Source organism: Dermochelys coriacea, chromosome 4 (assembly GCF_009764565.3).
Source record: "Dermochelys coriacea isolate rDerCor1 chromosome 4, rDerCor1.pri.v4, whole genome shotgun sequence".
Lineage (NCBI taxonomy): Eukaryota > Metazoa > Chordata > Testudines > Dermochelyidae > Dermochelys > Dermochelys coriacea.
The window spans coordinates 42618666-42640182 of record NC_050071.1 but is presented as its reverse complement, the minus strand read 5'-3'; the positions used below and the strand labels follow the sequence as shown (position 1 = coordinate 42640182).

At 40.7% G+C, this 21517-nt stretch overlaps 1 protein-coding gene across 7 annotated transcripts in view; it reads right to left on the bottom strand.

Moving 5' to 3' along the window:
* SPATA5 (spermatogenesis associated 5) overlaps positions 1-21517 on the bottom strand; it is a 309590-nt gene that overhangs the window by 233588 nt on the left and 54485 nt on the right. For all 7 annotated transcript variants that reach the window (XM_038400580.2, XM_038400582.2, XM_043513109.1 and 4 more), the window contains exons 11-13: positions 18716-18925; positions 2548-2601; positions 2009-2088 (exon numbers count right to left, since the gene is read on the bottom strand). In XM_038400580.2, coding sequence (XP_038256508.1) covers positions 2009-2088; positions 2548-2601; positions 18716-18925 — 344 coding nt within the window. The remainder of the gene's footprint in view (positions 1-2008; positions 2089-2547; positions 2602-18715; positions 18926-21517) is intronic.

The following is a 21517-nucleotide window of genomic DNA, read 5'->3' as shown; positions in this document are numbered from 1 at the left end:
TCTGGCGAAAAAATGGGCCATGGAAACTCTACGCTACTATCTACTGGGGCAGAGATTTACCCTGGTGACAGACCACGCCCTGCTCCAGTGGATGCACGGAAACAAGGAGAAGAACGCAAGAGTGACTAGATGGTTCCTATCTCTGCAACCCTTTCATTTCCGAGTACAGCATAGGGCCGGAAGCCAATAAGGCAACGCAGATGGCTTGTCACTAAAGCATTGTCTCTCTTTTCAAGTAGCCCAACCCCATGGTGTTGAGCGGGGGGGAGGATATGTGAGATAGCATGGCCAGAAGGCAGCAGGAGAGTGATCTAGGAGAGATTTGTAAGTCCCAGGATGAGGAGAAGCCTTATTCCCTGTAGAGGAAAGAAAGGTTTCTATAGATTAATTAAAAGCACCTGAAGCCAATTAGAGCACCTGAAGCTAGTCACCTGATAAAAACCCCCTGCTTCAATCAGCCAGGAGAAGGAGTTGGAGCAGAGTGCAGTTTGGAGACGTGCCGTGGCTGGCTTGAAGATCAAGACCCTAGGTAAAGAGACACCCGGCTTGTGCAGAGAGGGCAGGAAGCCCCACAAGCTGAAGAGCAGGAGAGGGAAGTAGCCCAGGGGAAGGAAGCACTAGTTCAAGTGGTTTGCCACTATCCCCAGGGCCAGAACCCGGAGTAGAGGGTGGGCCCGGGTCCCTCCCTCTCCACTACCCTTCTCTGGATTACTAGTGGGACAGTAGATACCCTAGTTTAGGGGCAGGAAACTGTACCCTGAACCCCCCCTCAAGAAGCAGCAGCGCAGGACTCATCATAATCAGACCAGCAATTTGCCACACTACCTAGAGAGCCTATGCCAGTATAGGTATGCTGGCAGAGTCCCTTGAGTAGATACAGTTTATGCCAACAGAAAGGAGTTTTTCTACAGGTGTAGTAAAACTACCTCCCTGAACAATGTTACCTATGCTGACAGAAACCCTCTTCTGTCAGCATGGCTGCATCTACTCTGGGGGCTTTGTCGATAATAACGTCACTAGGGGTGGGTGTTTTTCCCCCCTACACTCCTGACCAACATAGTTGTGCTGGTATAAGTTTAAAGTGTAGAGTAGGCCTTATTGGCAACACTTGGGGCTAGAATTGTCATAATAAAAGCTCCTCCCAGTAAGTGGATTGGATTTGTATGAATAAGGAGAAGGTAACATGCAACAAGTACCACACAGGCTACTAATGAGAAGAAATTGTTTTAAAAAATTTAAACCATAACAAGTCTAATTGCACAAGCTTAAGTTATAAGAGGAAATAGGTACATTTGAAAAAAATATACTATTTCTACCAAAATAAGCAAGTAAATTACATCATCAACTGAAAACTGCTATCCTTCTTTAGCAGGAAAAACTTCTGAACTCTCTCTGATTTAGTGCAAGATGTTATGAAAAAAAGATAGTTAGCATTATTGCTCAGCTACACAGGATTTTTTCACTTTACACATTAAGGACATAGATACTTCAAAATCATTTCATCAAGGCCCCAATCCAGCAAAGCACTTCAACTGGACTTCAATGGACTTACTCCCCTGCTTAAATTCAGGCATATGTGCATCAAGTGTTTTGCAGGACTGAGGCCTTGTACTTTTGTAATGCAATAGCCCTGAGACAAAATAAAAAAAAATAATTAATTAATAGATAAATAATAATCAGAGATTGGCAATGGACAAGACCTGTTACTAAACAGCAGGTAGTCCGAATCCCAGCCATTGAAGGGAACTGAAGGATATGGAGTTGGTCTGTAGAATCTTTATTACTGGTAATGATGTGAGAAAGGAAGGAACCACCACCTTGCCTTCAGATGCCAGCTTGAGTATGCTGGACTGGCAGTGATGAAGAACCTCCTTTTACTTGAAAAAGGTACACATATGATATGGAATTATAGAAAGACAATAAACCTGGGATCTCAACAAATCCATTTCTAAAGTCACTTATCAGAACAGAAATGAACGTTGAGTATTTTTGTAAAAGTATTTCTTACCTCCCTCTTTCAACTGCCAAGGCATCTATTTCATCAAAGAAAAGAACAGAAGGTGACACAGCTCTGGCTTTCCTGAAGATCTAGAGAAACAACAATAAAATAGTTTACTGGGGTGGAGGGGGGAATTTCTGGACAAAACTCATGCATTCAAACACCTTGTTCGAACTCCAAAAAGGTAAAAGGGCAAAGAATAACATCTTGTGGCCCTTTTTTTAAAATTGGATTTACTTTGGAGCTAAGTTACATCATACTAAATAATGTAGCTTCAATAGCAACTTTCACTGTCAGTCTGATTTGAACACATCCCACTAACTTTCTAAAAGCAAAATGCAAATAAAAAACACAGAACACAAACTTCATTTCGCCTCAAAACCTCTGGTCAAAGGGAGGGTGGGTTTTTTTGTTTGATTCGGTTTTTTTTTTTTTTGAAAGCTTAAGGTTAACCAGACAATGTATTATTAACATGGAGAGTTTGAAAAATGAGCATACATCCAGCACAACATGCAAGGGGCCCTGACTTGCAACTCGCATCTTCTTACCTCTCTCACTGCTTGTTCAGATTCACCAACATATTTATTCATCAATTCAGGTCCCTGCACAAAGAGAAGAAAGCAGTTTTTAAAAAATTATCATTCTAACTTCATTTATTGGTATGTTACTATCAATATCTTCTCACACAGCATTTTGTGCATAAAACACTAAATCGCTACTTGCAGAAATTTTATTCCTTTGTTTGTAGTGTCTCCTCCGCACATTAAGTTTCCCTCCATTGGTCCTGTTACTGGGTACACAGATATGAGAGAGAGAGAGAGAGTGCATGTGTGTGTAGTGACATTTATTCTCATTTCGAAGCTGAGTGAAGATTTGACCTAGCATCATAATTCCTATATTTCAGTTTTATGAGGAACTGAAGCATTTAAAAAAAAAATAAAGTACAGTTTACTGATCACGAAGGGTACTTGATTGACAGCATTGCAGGGGCCCCAATTGAGCAGAAAAGCACTTGTGTTTGTGCTCAATATCTCTCTCTCTATTCAACAAAACTCCTAAGCATGGGGATTAACTTTAAATACATGCTTAAGTGGATTGCTGAACCAGAGCAGGAAGACGAAATTGCCACCTATTGCCCCACCAACACACCTGAAATATAACCTGGAGATACTATATCATACATTATGCTGAGAAAGGTTTCAGAGTAGCAGCCGTGTTAGTCTGTATCTGCAAAAAGAAAAGGAGTACTTGTGGCACCTTGGAGATTAACAAATTTAAAATCCACTCCATTCAGCTAAATTTGTTAGTCTTTAAGGTGCCACAAGTACTCCTTTTCTTTATGCTGAGAAAGTAGTTCAGAATCCAGGCCCATTCATTCTTTAACCTCTCTGCTAAAACTGCCAAATGTGCTAGTGCTTTTTGTTATGTGGAGTCCTGGCCCCTAGGGATTGAACTGCGACTGCAAAGGCAACGTTTGTATTTTAAACAAATACTTACAATTATGAAAACAAACCAACAAGGAAGAACTCTCAATGCCTCTGTGTCTTGCTATTTACCGTAAACCAGATTGTTAAAAGTAACACTTCTTAATGGGACTGAGCATTTCATGGGATTGATATAAGTCATTGATTTAAATCTGGTCTATGTCAAAAACGACTTACAGTCATGACCATCTGATGGCTGCTTGCTGCCCTGTGTGAAATGAGCTGATGGCTGCAGTCCAGTTTCTAGTGAACAGGTGTTTTCATCACAATTCCACCAGTACAAATAGCATTTTCCCCAACTCTCCACAGAGAAGCCAATGGGTATGGAAACTGAACTACCTTCTCATGCCCAGATGTTATGAGTGCCTTCAGGTACACTTGTGGCACAGTGGCAGAGCAGTATGGAACAGCTTGCTTTAAACAATAGTCTCTCGCATTAATTTGTACTGAAAGACATGTTTTTATAAATTTGCAGTAATGATGCAGCTGTTACATTCTTTCTCTGAGTGGAACAGTCTGGAATTAAAACATACATCAATATAAAATGGGTTTACTACAATAAAATAGAACACGTGACACTTTTCCAATTTCCTCCTCTACTCTCACTTTCAGGCTTGTGATAGCATCTACTGAACTGAACATATATTGTAGTTGGTACCATTCTAAAAGATCAGTAGGAGTTTCTGCATGTGTGTGGAGAGACGTACAGATTGCCTTAAAACTGAAGCAATATACTGTTTATGTGACAAATTAAAAACAGAGTTTCTGGTAGTGCGATTTCTGAAAATAGTTCATGACACAAAGTAGAAGCTGAGATGAATGCATACTCAGGCCTAATGTGTTATACAGAGAGGTCTAACTATGTTAACACATCATCTTAGTAGGAGAGTAGCATGTGCCATGCCAGCAGGAAATAGAAATAATGCTTCCCCAATTCAACTCCCTTTAAATGATTGCTGTGATAGGCAAAATTAAAATGTCACCTGGATGCTTTGCAGGATTTCAACCATTTGGGAAATTTGAGATTGCTGAATACCTGCATGAAAATATAATTTTCCAGTCATGGAACTGATGAAGAGCTCAGGATTCTTCTATCCCAGAGAAGAAAAGAAGAGAAGAAAAAAAGCAACAGAACAAAAACAGGCCTTCCCCTATTCATTTTAAACGCCAAGAAAAAGAAGCATGCAGCAGTCTATGCAGAACAGGCTTGTAGCTCAAGGAGACAGTATCCAGCTGCTCTGGGCCTCAGCTATCCATCATGATCATTTGCAGATGAGGAATCTGATAATGCGAGTCCAAGAAGTCCTTAAATAACTAGAAAGGCAGTTCACTCTTTCTGGCCTGCTTTTTTGTTTAAATCAGGCTGATACACTGAGAAACCTCATCAGATTCTATCCAGAACTACAGATTTCTTTTTCCATATTTTTTTCCTTGGAGCTGTGAACCCAGTCCATCAAAACACTCATTCACAGAAGTAATCTTCATTCACATCAGCAGTCTCATTGAAGCCAACAGGGCTACTGACATCAGTGGCATTATTGGATTCTATTATAGTATGCATCAAAATTATAGACAATATCAATGTCTCAGGATTCCTTTTCATGTTTCTGGTAACAAAAATTGATACCTCTGAACTCTGCTGTACAACAGCATTTCATGTGCTTGAAGATTCTGTTTAAATATTAAAAAAAAGATCAAGACAAACAAAGCAATAAATTTCTTCCACAGAGGAAGAAATGTTTTGAATTAGTGCTTGTTTAATATACTTTGACATTCAATTTTTTCCCATTTTTCTATTTATCAAACAATAACACAAATTGACAGAGAAAATCAAAGGAGGGAACTCTCTTTGCATTAAAAATCTATGCATGCTTTACAGAGTATTTTCATGCAAGCTGGTCAAAAAGCTCATGTAACTCATCTTTTAACAATGGCACCAAAATTACAATTCATGAGCAGGGTTTTTGTTACAAGTAACATGGAGCTCTGCTATTACACATGGTGACAGGCAATCCAGAATAGCAGTAAGAACACACAAAAAAGAAGAGGTGCTGGCATAAACTTCATGTTATCCACACTCTGAAGTCACACTCCTAAATCCACACCACAAAGACTGGAACTTAAAGAAGCTGGGCATACAAACTGGACTTGGGTTAGCTCTAACATGCAAGCCAGAGCTTTGCCCCTCACCCTTTGTAAATGCAAGTGAAGGAGTATTGAGTCTTTTGTCAGCCAAGATTGTTAACACCTCCTTGTTGGAGGGAGTCAGTTTCCCTCCAAAAAGTAGTCATTAGACCATTAGCAATAAAGCCACCTGTTGACAGTTTTCACCCTTTTCTTGAAAGATGGTTAAGACGACTATGGGCATGGCTACACATGCAGATGTAGAGTGCCAGGAGTTAAACCAGCTCTCGGAGACAGTAGCAGGGAAAACGCTGCAATGGGTTTACATTGTCACCTGAAAGTGAAATGGCGTGACCACATTAGCAGCTCTTGCAACGTCACAGAGAGCAGTGCATTGTGGTAGCTATCCCAGTGTGCAAGTGGCTGCAGCGTGCTTTTCAAATGGCAGAGTGGGGGAGGGAGGTGGAGCGTGACAGGGAGTGTGTTGTGTGTTTGTGGGGGGGAGAGACCGTGTGTTTTCGGCTGTCAGAAACGGAGCTTTGAAAGAGGACATCTGCATGCCTGCAGCCAAATTCAAAACCATGATGAGAATGGCCACTTGACTTCAAGGAATTATGGGACGTTTCCAGAGGCCAATCACAGCGCAGTAATGCAACACGTCATTCACACTGACACCCGGGCGTTTCAGCCAGGACACAGCAAGCTCTATGCTTCTCATGGAGGTGGATTACCGGGGCACTCCAGCTGCAGAGTCCAGGCGCTCTAAATGCCTTGCCAATGTGGACACCTTAAGAGTTAGAGCGCATTAAATCAGCCCCAGGAGCCCTAACCTGCAAGTGTAGCTAAGGCCTATATTGCAACAACTCTGCTGTCACTTAAAGGCTCTTGCATGTCTTCTATTCATTTCAGCTTTGCTTTAGACTTGGCTGACACAGATTGCACAAATCTCATTGATTGATGGTCTCCTGACCACGGTCCTATGCCAGGCAGTGTCCATGACATTTCTTTTAATAGGCAGCAGCCTTTGACCACTGACCACAAGGTTTTGTTAACAACTGTTAGAGTTTAGTGACTTACTCTATAAATAGTTACGTTCTGTTCTATGAAGGATGATCTTCCACATCATGCTAGGTGAAGAAACAGAATATGACCAGTCTCCTGACAAATTTCAACATAAGCAAAGGGTTTGGAGGAAGCAGTTTTCAGGGAACGAGAAGGAGTGATATCAGAGCTATTCCAATGAGCAGAACATTTTGAGGGTGCTATCCAGCCTCAGAGCATGAATCCAGCCAATTCTGGGACACTGTTCACTGCTCAAATATCCATGAAGTGGTGTTTATTCAGCCTCAGGCTAGACAACAGTTTCCATGTCAGCTCTGTTTGATTAATATTCCGTTCTCACCAACCCAAAACCCTACAATCATTTTCATTAAAAAAAATGAAACATTCTTGCATTTGGAACATGATCAGGATTAGATCTTGGAAGATTAACGTCACAAAAGATAAAACCGCTTCATGCATGTTAAAACAGGAGATAAGCTTGTATACACACTTATGACGTGGGTGCTTTAAAGAGTTTTTAAAAGCAAGATCATCATCTGGAATAGGGAATCCTTGAAACAAAGACCAGTAGTATTTAAAAAAAAAAAAAAAAAAAAGCAGTATTTTATGGTCTGTTTGAGGATTTTACCCCCTAAAGGTGTTGGGGTAATTACCTTGACATTAATATGAAATTTACTAGTAATAAATGTCTCCTTAACACATCTAACTTTATTATTTTGAGTCAGGAAAATGAAAAACTTGCAGCGCCAGATGGACACTGTTCCAAATTCTCCCACACACAACTCTGTCCATCTTGACCTAAAATACAGTTATATCTTTATATTGTAGTTCTGGGAACAATCACACAAACTGCAACACTGAATAGTGTTAACTATGGAGTGTGGTTTATATAATGTGTAGCACAATGGAACCACTGAGTTCATTTACACTAGACCCCCATGCAGGAACCTAAATTGAGGTCCCTAGAATAGTATTTCTGAAATTGTGAGGCTTGGCCTTCCTGGAGAAGGCTTCATGTCTTCAGGGAAAAAGATAGTATTCAAACAGAATACAAACAAGAATAACTTCCCACTTGTTTAGGATTGTTTTGTGGGGAAAAACAGCCGAAGCGGCATCCCAAATTCTTAATTTTAAAAATTTCTAGGAATTACGAAAAGTACAACAAAAAATAATAAAATCCTAACTATGAGCAAAAGTATGAACAGGTTTTGGTTTTTTGATTTTTTAATTTTTAGAAAATATGTCACTAAAAATGAGAGGTCAGCAGAAGCTCTGACTTGTACCACGCAGCAATGAGAAGGAACTGGAGATGCTGTAAGTCCGTCCTGCTCTTGATTGCCTCAGGTGAAACCACGATAGGAACCATCACTCAAAGAAAAAAATAATACTTCATTTCAAATCTCTCCTCTCTGCAATACAAGTCACTTAGGCCTGATCTACACACACACTTTGGACCAGTATAACTATTTTAGTAAGGGGTGTGGTTTTTTTATCCAACATAGTTATACTAGTGCAACTTCTAGCATGGATACAGTTATACCAATATACATGTCTTATAAAAATACATCTTATTCCCCATCCTGTACAGGAATAGGTTATACTAGTATAAGCACCTTTACACCAGTATAACTGCATCCACGCTAAGGAGCATTGTACTACTTTAACTATACCAGTATAGCTGAAGCAATACAACTTTTGTTTATAAATGAGGCATGAATATGAAAAACAGAGATAGATAAGGATACTGTGGAGTCGCATCTTATGCGGGGGTTAGGTTCTAAAGTCAGCGCGTAAGGTGAAAATCACATATAGTCAAAATTATCCTTGAAAATCCCTTATATCGCCCACAAAGTACAGTATACTGTACACGGTTTTGTGTATACAACCCTGTACAGTAATGTACAGTATATAATAAAGAGTACATTTAGATACTAGATTCGTTGCAGCCATATTTACGCGCCACATTGGAGACTGACATAACGTCTCTCAATAAGTCCAGCACAGCCAGTTTTTCCTCCAACGTTGGAACAGATCGCTGTTTCTTCAGTTGAGCACCAGATGAAGTAGTTGGCTTCCGTTTAGGGGCCATGTTGTAAGAAAAATACATATCTTTAAACATTAGAATCACACTCAGCGTGGTGAGATGCTCACACTATGAGAAGCACGCGGGAACTGAGACCGACTGAGGGAACAGCAGATTCACGTCTCCCATCTCACGCTCACTCCAGGGCATACGCTCATTGAGTGGAAGGGTGGGCAGAATCGCCTGCACTATTTAGAGGTATCTTGTTATTTTTCTCTTTTTTTGCCGAGCGCGTATAGTTGAATTTGCATAAGTTAAATGTGCGAATGATGCAACTCACCTGTACTTACCCAACTTTATTCAATGCTTTGAAATCTACCAATAAGTGCTAAGTAGTTATTAATTTTAAAATTCCATACTGTATACTCCCTAGAGTGGTTAAAAGAAAAGGAGTACCGGTGGCACCTTAGAGACTAACAAATTTATTAGAGCATAAGCTTTCGTGAGCTACAGCTCACTTCATCGGATGCATGTAGCTCACGAAAGCTTATGCTCTAATAAATTTGTTAGTCTCTAAGGTGCCACCGGTACTCCTTTTCTTTTTGCGAATACAGACTAACACGGCTGCTACTCTGAAATAGAGTGGTTAAGTGTCTGTAGGAATGAGTTTGATAGCTGACTGCAAAAGGGTATGGAAGCAAAGATAAAAAATTAATTTTCAGTCATTTTCCATTAGATTGAGGTTACATATTCACAGTTTCAGGGTGAGAAGAGTGTGCTGTGATAATTGAGCCTACAAATTTACCCTAATTGTCAGCTCAACTGTAAAAAGTGAGTGAAAGCTCATAAAATGTCACAATAACCCGGGGTGGGCAAACTTTTTGGCCCGAGGGCCACACTGGGGTTGCAAAACTGTATGGAGGGCCGGGTAGGGAAGGCTGTGGCTCCCCAAACAGCCTGGCCCCCACCTCCTCCCACTTCCCGCCCCGACTGTTCCCCTCAGAGCCTCCCATCCATCTAAACCCCCCTGCTCCTTGTCCCTTGACTACCCCATCCCAGGACTCCCTGCCTCTTGACAGCCCCCCCCCCCCCAAGACTCCCACCCCCTATCCAACCCCTCCACCCTCTGACTGCCCCAACTCCTATTCACACCCCCACCCCCTGACAGACCCCCCAGAACTCCCACACCTATCCAACTCCCCTGTTCCACATCCCCTGACTGCCCCTCCCCAGAACCTCTGTCCCATCCAACCGCTCCCTGCTCTCTGCCCCCGACTGCCTACGAGCCCCAGCTCCCTTACCATGCCGCTCAGAGCAGCATGTCTGGAGCCACGCCGCCCGGCCAGAGCGCATTGACTTGTTTTTGAGTGCAGTTATGTAATAAACAAACAAACAAAAAAAATCTACATTTGTAAGTTGCAATTTCACGATAAAGAGATTGCATTACAGTACTTGTATGAGGTGAACTGAAAAATACTATCCTGCCACCCAGATCACTGCTCGCACGGTGGCATAGCTGCGGGGGAGGGAGGCCAGCAGGAGAGGGGCTGGGAGCTAGCCGCCGTGGCAGGGAGCTCAAGGGCCGGGCAGGATGGCCCACCTCTGCAATAACCTATCATAATAAATAATAAACGCTGATGGGAAAAATTGCAGAAGGGAGACAAAGAAAGAATTAATCCAAACAAAAAGGCCTACTGAAGCGGCCGTACTGTGTTAATTAAGGTCATGCCTGGTAAACAAGAGCTTTGTGAGACAGAAAATTAACCAACCAAAATTGGTGTGTCAGAAATTTGGCCTAATGTGGACAAAATAGTGAGGGAATGGGCTATTCTGCCCAGCACTCCCTTTTGGGGTTCTTAATGAAAGACTTTGGTGCAAAACATAGACCAAAAGATGGAGGCTACTGCTACGCTGGCTGACTAAAAGAAGGGGAAGGAGCAAGCTTTACCATCATGGCTGCCATCCCCACTGTCTCCTGGGACCTTGGACCTGCTTCATCCTAATTCTGAGAGATGTCCTGACCAGACCAAGCCAGAGAGAGAGGGGACATCGACACCTTCACCAGCTCTGGAAGAACCCCCAACATCACCTGGAAGTGAGCATTCCCCCAGCTCCCACCTTCCTGCAAAGTCTCCTTTTCCTTCCCCATCTTGTTTCTTCTCTTTCCTGTCCCTCTCCTTTTTCTTTCTGTGAAACACAAGCCTGGCTTAGCCAGCTAAGACTGTAATTTTGCAACAAGTCTGTAAACCTGTGCCCAGAAAGAGGAAATTAAAAGCAATGCCCTAAACAGCCTGATTCTGGTATAAGTTTGCCAGGTCTTGGATTGGCTGGTAAGACCGTGTGCTGTGCGAGTGAGATTGTAAGTGAAAGTGAACACCAGAGACAGAAGTCTCGTTTTCTATCTTTGCTGTTCTTTTCTCTTCCCTTTTGTGTGCATTTGCCTTTTGTCTGATAGGAAACAGCATCGGACTTTTACAACAGCAAAAACGACAGCTCCAGCCCAGCCTATCTTAATTGACTTCTTCTCTTTTCCCTAAAAAGGACAGTTCTTACGATCTTTGATACCATCGAGGAGACTATCAAACAAGGTTTTTTTTCCCTTCTAAAAACTCTCTCCAGCTAAAGGGAAATGGAACACAGGATGCTGTTAAAATGAAAGCCTTATTTAATACTTAACATTTCAAATGTTAACTGTTTTTTCTTCTTTTCTGTATCTTTAATAAAACATTAAAATAATTTTTAATGGTTGTGTTTGCCATGGCATTAAGCAGGCTGAGATCTTTGTATACCAAACCACAAACCTTGTTTACAACTGTTCAGTGTTGGAAAGTGACTGGGTATGTTATCACCATTAGTCCCATATATTCCATCTAAATTAATACAACAGGAGGCATGTTTTATGTTTATTTCTGCTATTTTAATTAAAGAGTATACTATATTTTCTCCATCTCTGAGTTCAAATGAGTTAATTAAAATGTTTCAAATTGCTACTACTTTGGAAAACCTTATATAAAGATTTGATCATTTTCAGACAGAGGTTGTACGTTAGTTTCAATATTTGTTAATTAAGACAGATTTGCAATCTTGGGGGGTTTATTACTATTTTTAATGAATAGGTCTGCGACACAGTTTTTCATAAGACCTTGATGCAATTTTTTTCTTTTAAATACCCTTTGCTCAGCTAGTCATGACTGCTGAGCCTTCTTATTTCATACTTCTGCTCAGAAAGGCAACTAATGAAGGACCTGCTGAAAATCCTGTCCGAAGGATAACCGATCTTCTTCCAGAACTTCAATGACAGTTCTTCATAAAGCAAGGCAGTCAGCCTTTCCAAACATCATTAATCTGTTTTAACTGCTGCAGCCAAGAGCAAAGGAGAAAGGCAGAGGAAATTTCAGTTGGAAAATATTTTGACGTAACTGACCAGATGACAAACTAAACTTAAGCATATGTCAAACTCAGAGAGAGGCACAAAGGCATCTGCAGGGGGATACAGGAAGTCAGCACAAGCCAAGATGAAGTCAGAGCTCTGAGTACAGTGTATATTTTTGTAACCACTGGATGATTGGAAAAAGAAGAGCTAGAGCTTAAAGGACTTTAAAAAAAAAAAAAAAAAAAAAGAGGAGTCAGGACAACACTGACAACACTCAGTGTCTCTCACTTTCGAGCTGGATTGTAACTTGGTTACTTTTTTAATGACCTGAGTTTTCTGGAAATGTAGGCACTATTTTGTCATTACTGACTTATAAAAATATTAGGGCTGACGATTAATCGCAGTTAACTCACACGATTAACTCAAAAAAATTAAGCACGATTAAAAAACATTCATCGCAGTTTTAAATGCACTGTTAAACAATAGAATACCAACTGAAATTTATTAAATTTTTGGATGCTTTTCTACATTTTCAAATATGAGGATTTCAATTACAAAACAGAATACAAAGTATACACTGCTCACTTTATATTTATTACAAATATTTGCACTATAAAAATGACAAACAAAAGAAATAGTATTTTTCAGTTCACCTCATACAAGTACTGTAGTGCAATCTCTTTATCATGAAAATGCGACTTACAAATGTAGATTTCTTTTTATTACATAACTGCACTCAAAAACAAAATTAATGCAAAACTTTAGAGCCTACAAGTCCATGCAGTCCTACTTTTTATTCAACCAATTGCTAAGACAAACAAGTTTGTTTACATTTACGGGAGATAATGCTGCCCGCTTCTTATTTAAAATGTCACCAGAAAGTGAGAACAGATGTTCGCATGGGACTTTTGTAGCTGGCATTGCAAGGTATTTACATGCCAGATATGCTAAACATTCATATGCCCCTTCAGGCTTCCAGAGGGCATGCTTCCATGCTGATGACGCTCATTAGAAAAACAACATGTTATTTAAATTTGTGACTGAACAAACTTGTTCAGCCAATCGCTCAGACAAACAAGAAATAGGACTGAGTGAACTTGTAGGCTCTAAAAGTTTACATTGTTTTATTTTTGAATGTCTTCATTGAAAAGTACATACAGAGGACTAGCTGCCATCAGATTGAATGGATGGGTACTCACAGGAACAGATGCAACCCAAAGGCCTCAGCCTCGGGGAGATGACAGGGCACAGAATTATATTTACAATCTGATCAAAAGAATGGGCAGAGAAGAAAGCTGTGTAGGAGATGAGAGCACAATAGGGTGAAGCAATGAGATGGTCAACAGAAGATTATAGTACCAACACTGCCCACATGGGCTACTGTAAGTAAGTCTATTTTTCAAAAAAAACATGGTTTTTAAAGTTCAATTCTCTCTTCTTGCATTTTGTCTGGTTTCATCAGTATTTTTGTTATGACTGTAAATTTTGCCTGTCTTGGAACCACATTGCTACTTCTTTATGTTAACATACCTTGGCGTTCAGGAAAGTTATCAAAGATTTCCTTTCATACATTTTCCATACTTCTCACATGAATCAATTACCACAGTATTAAATACCATTAATTATTAATTAATTAGTAGTATAGTATTAAATGGCAAAATCCTTCTGAAGTATCCTAGGGCTGTGAAAACATCCCACTTATGCAAGAAAACTGTCGGTACAATTTATTTTGCAAACCTTCTAAATATGATGAAGTAACAACAGTGCTAAGACTCCTATAGAGATGTGGTAATGGAGGCAAAGAGTCCTGTAATCAAACATCCTCAACAAGTTTGTGTAACGCATACCACTCAAGAACATCTGAGGGGGATGGGAAGAGATAGTAAGTGAGGAGGTAGCAATGTGTTCATTTAAACAGGGTACCGTTACTGTAAAAATAGGTACACTTTATCCAATAAGCTTAGCAATTCATTTGCAATGTTCTGAGAAGAGACCTTAACTGTGTATGAATTTTAAAACTTTAAAAAAATAATAATAATTTAGGATTATTCATTAAATAAGAAATGGCATTTGATCTCTACTATAATATATCTAACCGTCCATTAAACATTTCAATTTTTTACTTTTATTTTTTTCCACCTGATTCAAAACTCACTTTAAAAAGACTGAGATGTTGCGAACTATTGAGACTCAGATGAAATAAACCTCTGACAATAAAAGGCAAAAATCTTACTTGAGATTTACATACACAAAAGATGATCAGGAACAATGAGGGACAGCAGACTGTAATAAAGGAATGAGAAATTTCTTACCTGATTTTTTCTGTGAGCAGCTTCTCTCTGAGTTCATTACTCCTGGGCCAGTGCCCCCCACCTCTGGAATTTGGAGGTGGTCCAACATTGTTGCTGGAGGCTCCAGGACTAGGCTCCACCTTTCAGCTCAGACCACAGGTGTAGAACATTATCAACATTAAGACAACTTGATATAATGTATTAAATTAACCTTAAGACAATATATGTTCAAGTCTCCCTTTAGAGAAAATCTTTAATTTATATTCTGGTATCTCACTAGACTGCCACGGTGGGTTGAAATCAGAGAGAAGCTGCTAACAGGAAAAAAACGTTCAGGTAAGAAATTTCTTTTTCTGTTGCACAGCTTCTCTCTTCTTCATTACTCATAGGAAGTAGCGAGCAGTGAATCCCAGAAATAGGGAGGGAAAGGATAAGCAGAGTTTAATTATTATAGTAGAACAACAGGCAGGAATGGACGCTCCCCCCATATAAATCAAGAGCTTTATAAACTAAGGAGTAATGTGTGAACCAACCCAGGAACACCTTCATACCAAAGGATCCCTTTGCAGAGAAACAGAAACTAACTTAGCTAACCTTTGTCAGCTGAGGCTCATACACTTTCCCCCGCAATGCCTCTAGGGACTTCTGTGAATAGTTTCCCAGAAGCCTACCATGCCAACTGGTGCAGGATTTTTACATCTTGCCCACAGCAAGCTTGAGGCCTGAAAGCCTTGGCATTTTGGATAGAATGAAATGAACAGGATACAGCCCAGTCTAAATGAAGGAGTTTTTGCTTCAAGAGCTCTGGGGTTTTCTGCAGGCACAATGTGGGATCCTTGGCTATCTAGCATGTCCAAAATGCCGTCTCCTGGGTTGGTGCAGGACTAGGAGAAAGACTCTCCTTCTTTCCTGTATCCCTTGTGTAAACTGTCTCGAAAGGTAGCAGATTCTTCTCTACCCAGAACATTATTTCCATTCCCAAGGAGAATCTTTGACCTCTGGTTATTCCCTGGTTTTGGAAGAGATATAACATTTATGGCCTCAATCATAAGCCAACCTTAGGAAGAGACGACTTCTGTGAGTATCATAAATTGCACCAGTAGAAGGTGCAAGAAACCATAGTAGTGGGCAACTGGTACTGGTCACCGTCAGAAACAAGAAACTGAAATAGATGGACAACTGGAATGATCCCCTTTGTCCATGTTTGCAGATTTTTTTGCCCCCCCCCCCCTTTTTTTTTCCTCCTTTCTTCCAGCCACACCATGATAGAGAAGCTGAAATGAACTAACAGGATGCGTACTATGAAATTTTGGAAATTTGTGTCCCAGCATGCTTGCTTCTATAGTGAGTACACAAGGGTCGAGAGTGAAAGTTAGGTTGGCTTTCAGCATATTGTTTGAACTTATCTGCCCACAAAGGGGCACTGGATGTTATCTGAAACACCACCTAATTTCGCATCGCATCAAGTACATGTTTCTATGTCCTCAGAAGGAACTTCCACGGGTACAGTTTGAGAAACCCACTCAGAAGAGGAAGTCAATGTGCAGCCCCAGCAATCCTAGCCATTTGAAATAACTGGCTACTGATGACCCCTCAGGGAATGACTGATACAATGAAGTTTTGAATCTTTGCAAATGCTTACCATTTTGGTACAATTACAGCCAGATACTGTTTTGACCTTTGGTTGAGCAATTCTCTCCATTGGGATCAAAAGTTCCTCTTTATTTCCAAGAACTAGTGGCTATGAATCCTTTTCAGCAATTGTTCATTTCCGAATGGGCCTGTGTCTCTGGACAAGGTACTGATTGGCATGTTGTCTATTCATTGGTAAAGATGCACAATGTGCAATCTGTGCCTTGCTATGACTGCCACCAGCCACTTAAGAGGGTGCAGAGGGCAGATCAGAAGGAAGATTCTTGTACAGAAATAGTGAGCTTGGGTATGTAAACACTCTTTGCCTTTATTACAAGGAGGATTTTGTTGATCTGGAAGAAAATGTATCTAGATTTCCTTGAAAGCTTCTGCTCTAGATTCTTCCCCTGGGTCAGAGTAATAATCCCTTCCTGGATACCCCTGATGTTGGTAGCAACCAATGGTTGCTATGCTGGCTTTGACAGTGATGGCTGACACTTCTGGGCAATCTCAGCAGCTAATTTATCTAACGCTTATCCCAATAACTCCTCACCTGAAAGTTAGCATTTACAAGACATCTATTTATGATCAGTGATGCTATTCTGGTAGCCACCAAGTCAGAATCTACTGCTTGTCACAAATCACATCAAAGGATTAACCAAGACAGAACCTGAGATGTCTCATTCCAAGCAAGGATCATATCTATTGACAATGAGCCACTTTTTCCCCCCCACAAAGAAGGCAAACTTACTAAATGTATGAAAAATCTTTGGTCTGAAAAGGCATAGCTAAGGCTTTGGTCTATGGTGTCTTTTAGAAGAAAGCCCCCTTCTGAAGATGTATTTGACTGGTGGAGCTGCACCAACTTTAGGTTTCCAAATTTATGAAATTTCTTTGCTTTTATATAAACATTTTAGTTTAACATTTGGTTTAATTAGATGTTATAATCTGGACGTTATGATGCCCTCAAAGGAGACATTAATGGGAAAACACTTATCTAATAATGCTTGAAAAGGGAGATTATTTTATTAATGAGTTCCTTGGTAGGCTGCTGACTGACATCCTGTCCTGGAAAAGTCCTGTAGAGGTGAGGGTTGTGGGGGAGGTGTCATTTCCATGTGTAGTACTTATTTTCCTGGCTGTTTATGAGGGAGGTAGTACATTATTCATCTTGGCATGGGGAGCACACAACAGAGCTGGAACACATATCTCAATTGTGGAAGTAGCTTGCTAGATGTCCCCACGACCCTGAAAGGCTAAGTGCCTGCTCCCCCAGGATGGCTAGCACCCAAGTAAGTAAGTACTGTAGGCACAGCCTGGTACCACTCGGGGTTTGACTCAGTAAATCAGGATAATTTTGAACAAGGGCAGGGATGTTACCCTACGCAATACCACAGAGGTGCCACTTTGTGAGCCGCGGAAACCTCAGGGTCATGAGCTCCCTGAAGTGCTCAAGGCTTTAAGCCTTGTGAAGACAGCCTTCGGAGCGCTGGAGAGAAAGACCCTTTCCCACTTTTCAGAGTCCTTTCCTTGGCCCAGTGGGTCCCGAGGGTCCTTGGGCTGAAAGCCAGACAGGCACAATTTCCATTAGGTTGAAACCTGAGGCAGGGTTGCACAGGCTTCTTTGCATGCCCACACATGCTGCAGGGTGCAGGAGGGGCAGCAAGCATACTCCAGAGCACTGAGCAAGAGACTTGATAGGAGAACGCCCCAGCAAACCCTCCCTCAGAGGAGAAGAGGTTTCACCTTTGATTTTCACGTCAGTCATTCATTAACAATATTAAATAACTGCTTTGTGAAGGCAATACTTCCTTTTGCCTTTTTGAGAGTCTCGGGGTTTTACAGGACTTATCACAGAGTATAATGAGAATCTCCCCAATTCATAAAGGGAGGATGAGGAGCTGTGCAGAAGCTCTGTTTCTTCCCCAGAGGAGCAGAGGACCCACTTCAGTATCTTGAGGGCAGGGGGCAGATGACTCTGGATCCTTCAAGGCTCCCCCTCCTCCCAAGCCTAGGTCTACGGAGGGCCCTGTGCCAGCCAGATAGCTTCCTCCTCATCCTTAGACCCTCTCCACAAAAGTTCAGAAGCTCCTGATCAGGCTTTTCTGCACTGGAGTCTCAGCTCCTTGGAGCAGGATAGGTTTGTCAACATGCCAGTCTGACTCTAAGCTTCATGCCCTAGCAGCACAAAGTTTGGCTGGCTGGCAACAGGAGGGCACCTTCACCCTTTGCAGAGCCTGGAAAGTGCTGCCTCATGTAAGGAGCTCTGCTTAGATTTAGCCAGGTGTTTGCAGGACAGCTCTGCCATGCCTGAGTGGGAGCAGAGGGGCCTGGCAGAGGGCACAATAGCATCAGATCTAGGTGGTTGAAACTCTCTTGCTGCTATTTACCCAATGCCGGGAAGATTATAAGTCACCACGGCACAAAAAATGAATAAAAAATAAAACTAAATGGCCAGGAGAAACCGAACTGCCAACTTGTTCCACCTCTGGAAGCAGAAAATCTGGTGGCTGCCTGAGCTGAAGCCAACAGCGGAGCCCAATCCTGGAGCCTCCACCAACAACATTGGACTGCCTCCAAATAACACAGGTGATGGCATTAGCCCATGAGTAATGACTGTGAAGAGAAGCTGCGCAGCAGAAAGTTGGTCTGAAACACAAAACATTTGTATTGTCTGAAGCCATATGCTATCCTGAGATTAAGAAAAAATAAAAATAAAGGACCTACCTTCACCGCCAAGAAGTTGAGGCCACTTTCATTGGCCAAAGCTTTCGCTATCATTGTTTTTGAGCATCCAGGAGGTCCATAAAGTAGTACTCCTTTGGGTGGCTGAATCCCCATTCGGATGAAGGATTCAGGATGCTTGAGGGGCCATTCCACCGCCTGCTTCAATTTCAATTTGACAGTTTCCAGTCCTCCTATGTCGGACCAGAGTACCTACAACACAGATCATTTTGCTGAATCCACACATTAGCACAGAATGGAGGGTTGTATAGAACTATAGCATGCATCTCCTTTTCAACAGGTTTATTTCATGAAGTTTAAAAAAGTGCATTAAGTTTTAAAGCCTTTTAAATTAAACACGCAGCATCTGATAAATGATCAGTAAAGGCAAAAAGGAAAAATGGTGAATTTACGTAATTACAGAGTTACATAATGAAAGGGGGGGAAATAAAATTTCATATATTAAGCATCTATTTCAAAGATGAATAACTGATGTTATCCAAAAATACAACTCACTATCAATACTACCACCCACATAATCTGTAAACTCTGCAGGATCATTAGATAATTCCCATCATTTCAATTCGTGTGTGTGTGTGTGTGTGTGTGTGTGTGTGTGTGTGTGTGTGTGTGTGTGTGTGTGTGTGTGTGGCATTTATACCAGTATATCATTTGTAAAGTACTTTGTATCCTTCTAGGGGAAAATTCTATGTCAATTTAAGAGGTTATTATTTTCATCTAGCACACTAAAGAAACTTATCCTAGGTGCAGGTAGTCACGTAGTAGAGACTACTAACTGGCATAAGTTTTTGAAGGATTGAAATGGTTTAAATCACTTTGCAACAAAATTTATTCCACCCTGGACTTGTGCACTGGAGATTTAAGTAGTATGTTAAAAAATACTGGCTGAGTATTTGCCTATTAAAGATTAAAATGTAAGGAGTAACTGCAGTTGGAGTTGCTCTGCTAAAGATCATGTGTAAAAGCACAGACCCCAACAGACGTATACCTCTAAATATAATGTAGCCTATTCAAAATGGTGGGTAAAATGAGCCCTACCTTTTCTTACATAGTTGTGAAGAAGACTGGTAATTTTCCCCACCCCAGATAATTCCTTGTATTTTCTGTTGTTTGCAATAAGTGGTCTGCCATTATGCCATTGTTTTTGTCAGCATCCATTCTACTTTCCTTTAGATATTAAAGATATCAAGTCTTCACAATAAGAGGCAACTGACTCAGCTGACCTTATGTTTTGAGATGACATTCTCCTAAAATAGGTGGTCTTCAAAGACAGGCAACAGATTTACTGGCTATAAAATCAGGACTCCCCTCTTAAGATTAATCTGTGCTTGACGGAGGTAGACACAAGGATGGGGAAGCAGAAAGAACAAGGACTGTGGGGAAAGAGGTGCCTGTGATTGGGGGGAAGGGGGAAGAGTCAAAAAACCTAGCATATATCATCCTTATTCCTGACCTAGAAAACTGTCCCCCTCCCAGGCTACTGTAATCAGGTGATCTCGCTCAATTACATCACCTTCTTAGTGCTATTTGTCCGATATCTCAACACTGGAAACTAAAAAGGTAATGTTACTTCTGAGTAAAGCACTGTAGCCTGAGAACAAGCATCAGCAGGGGGCTTAAGAAGAATAAGCAAACCTAGAACAAATGAGCAAATTCCAAATCCATTAAAAATGTCTCTTTGGCGGTGTTATTTTAATATATGACAAAATAATACATGTCTGAAAAAAACCGAAGATCCACACACAGGGCATCCACTAAAAAGTGAGCTAAACTGAAAATGCTAATTGGAAAGTAAGAAGCTGAGGATCTGCCGCCACCAGAGCATGACCCTTAAACTAAGAGCATCCAAGGAAAAATATTACAGGAACCCTGAAAAAGTTCTATTTTTAAATTTTTATTTTTAATCATCAACTTCTACTTTTTGAATCAATAACTATTGTGGTTGAGTAAGGAAGCATAAAAATACACACAACTGACAGCCATTGCCTATTCAGAAGATTACAGATGAACTAGCTAATGGCGGAATTTTGCTGTGGGGGAAAAAAAGTTAAGAGAAAAGAGAAGATTGCTGTTTCTGATTCTAAGGAATCTAGTATATGAGGAATGAGGGGTTAGGGTTTACGAACTGCCAAAGCAGCCTGCCAATTTTGCTAACTTGTCATACCCCAAATTTTGCTACCTGCCAGTGCTAAAACTTATTCCTAATGTGTTATTTCAGAAAAGTACTGTGAAAGAGCATTTTTGATTTTGTTCCATCATAAAAACAGGCCTGAATGAATAAACACTAGTTAAATAGTAATAAATGGGCTTGCAGAGCTACACATAGTTGTGCGCGTTGTTGCTTCTTATTTTGGGGGGGAAATAACTGAGTTACTGAAAATAGTGAATGAAGCAGAAGATAGTAACTTGAAAAACTGCATGACAATTAATTCCTCAAAATAAGAGACGGACACATTTACAGAGTCTTAGTCAGCATGAAGCAAAGATACAAATTCTTAAGACCAGGTCTTAGTGTGTCTCCTTAACTTTAACAGAAATAAATAAAAAGAAAAAATAATCTAATCTAATCTACAGTACAATGTTTTAGTAAAGAGACGGGAAAGATGTTTTCTGTAACTTCTTAACACTGCTGGAAAACACTTCTCTTAAAAGACATATACATTACATGAAACAAAATTTCTAAATTTCCAAATTAACTTGACAGTGAAATAGTAACAGCAGCATACTTTTCCTAGGGAAGGAGAAGAGACAAATAGACTACCTTAATTTTCAGAACCATATTAT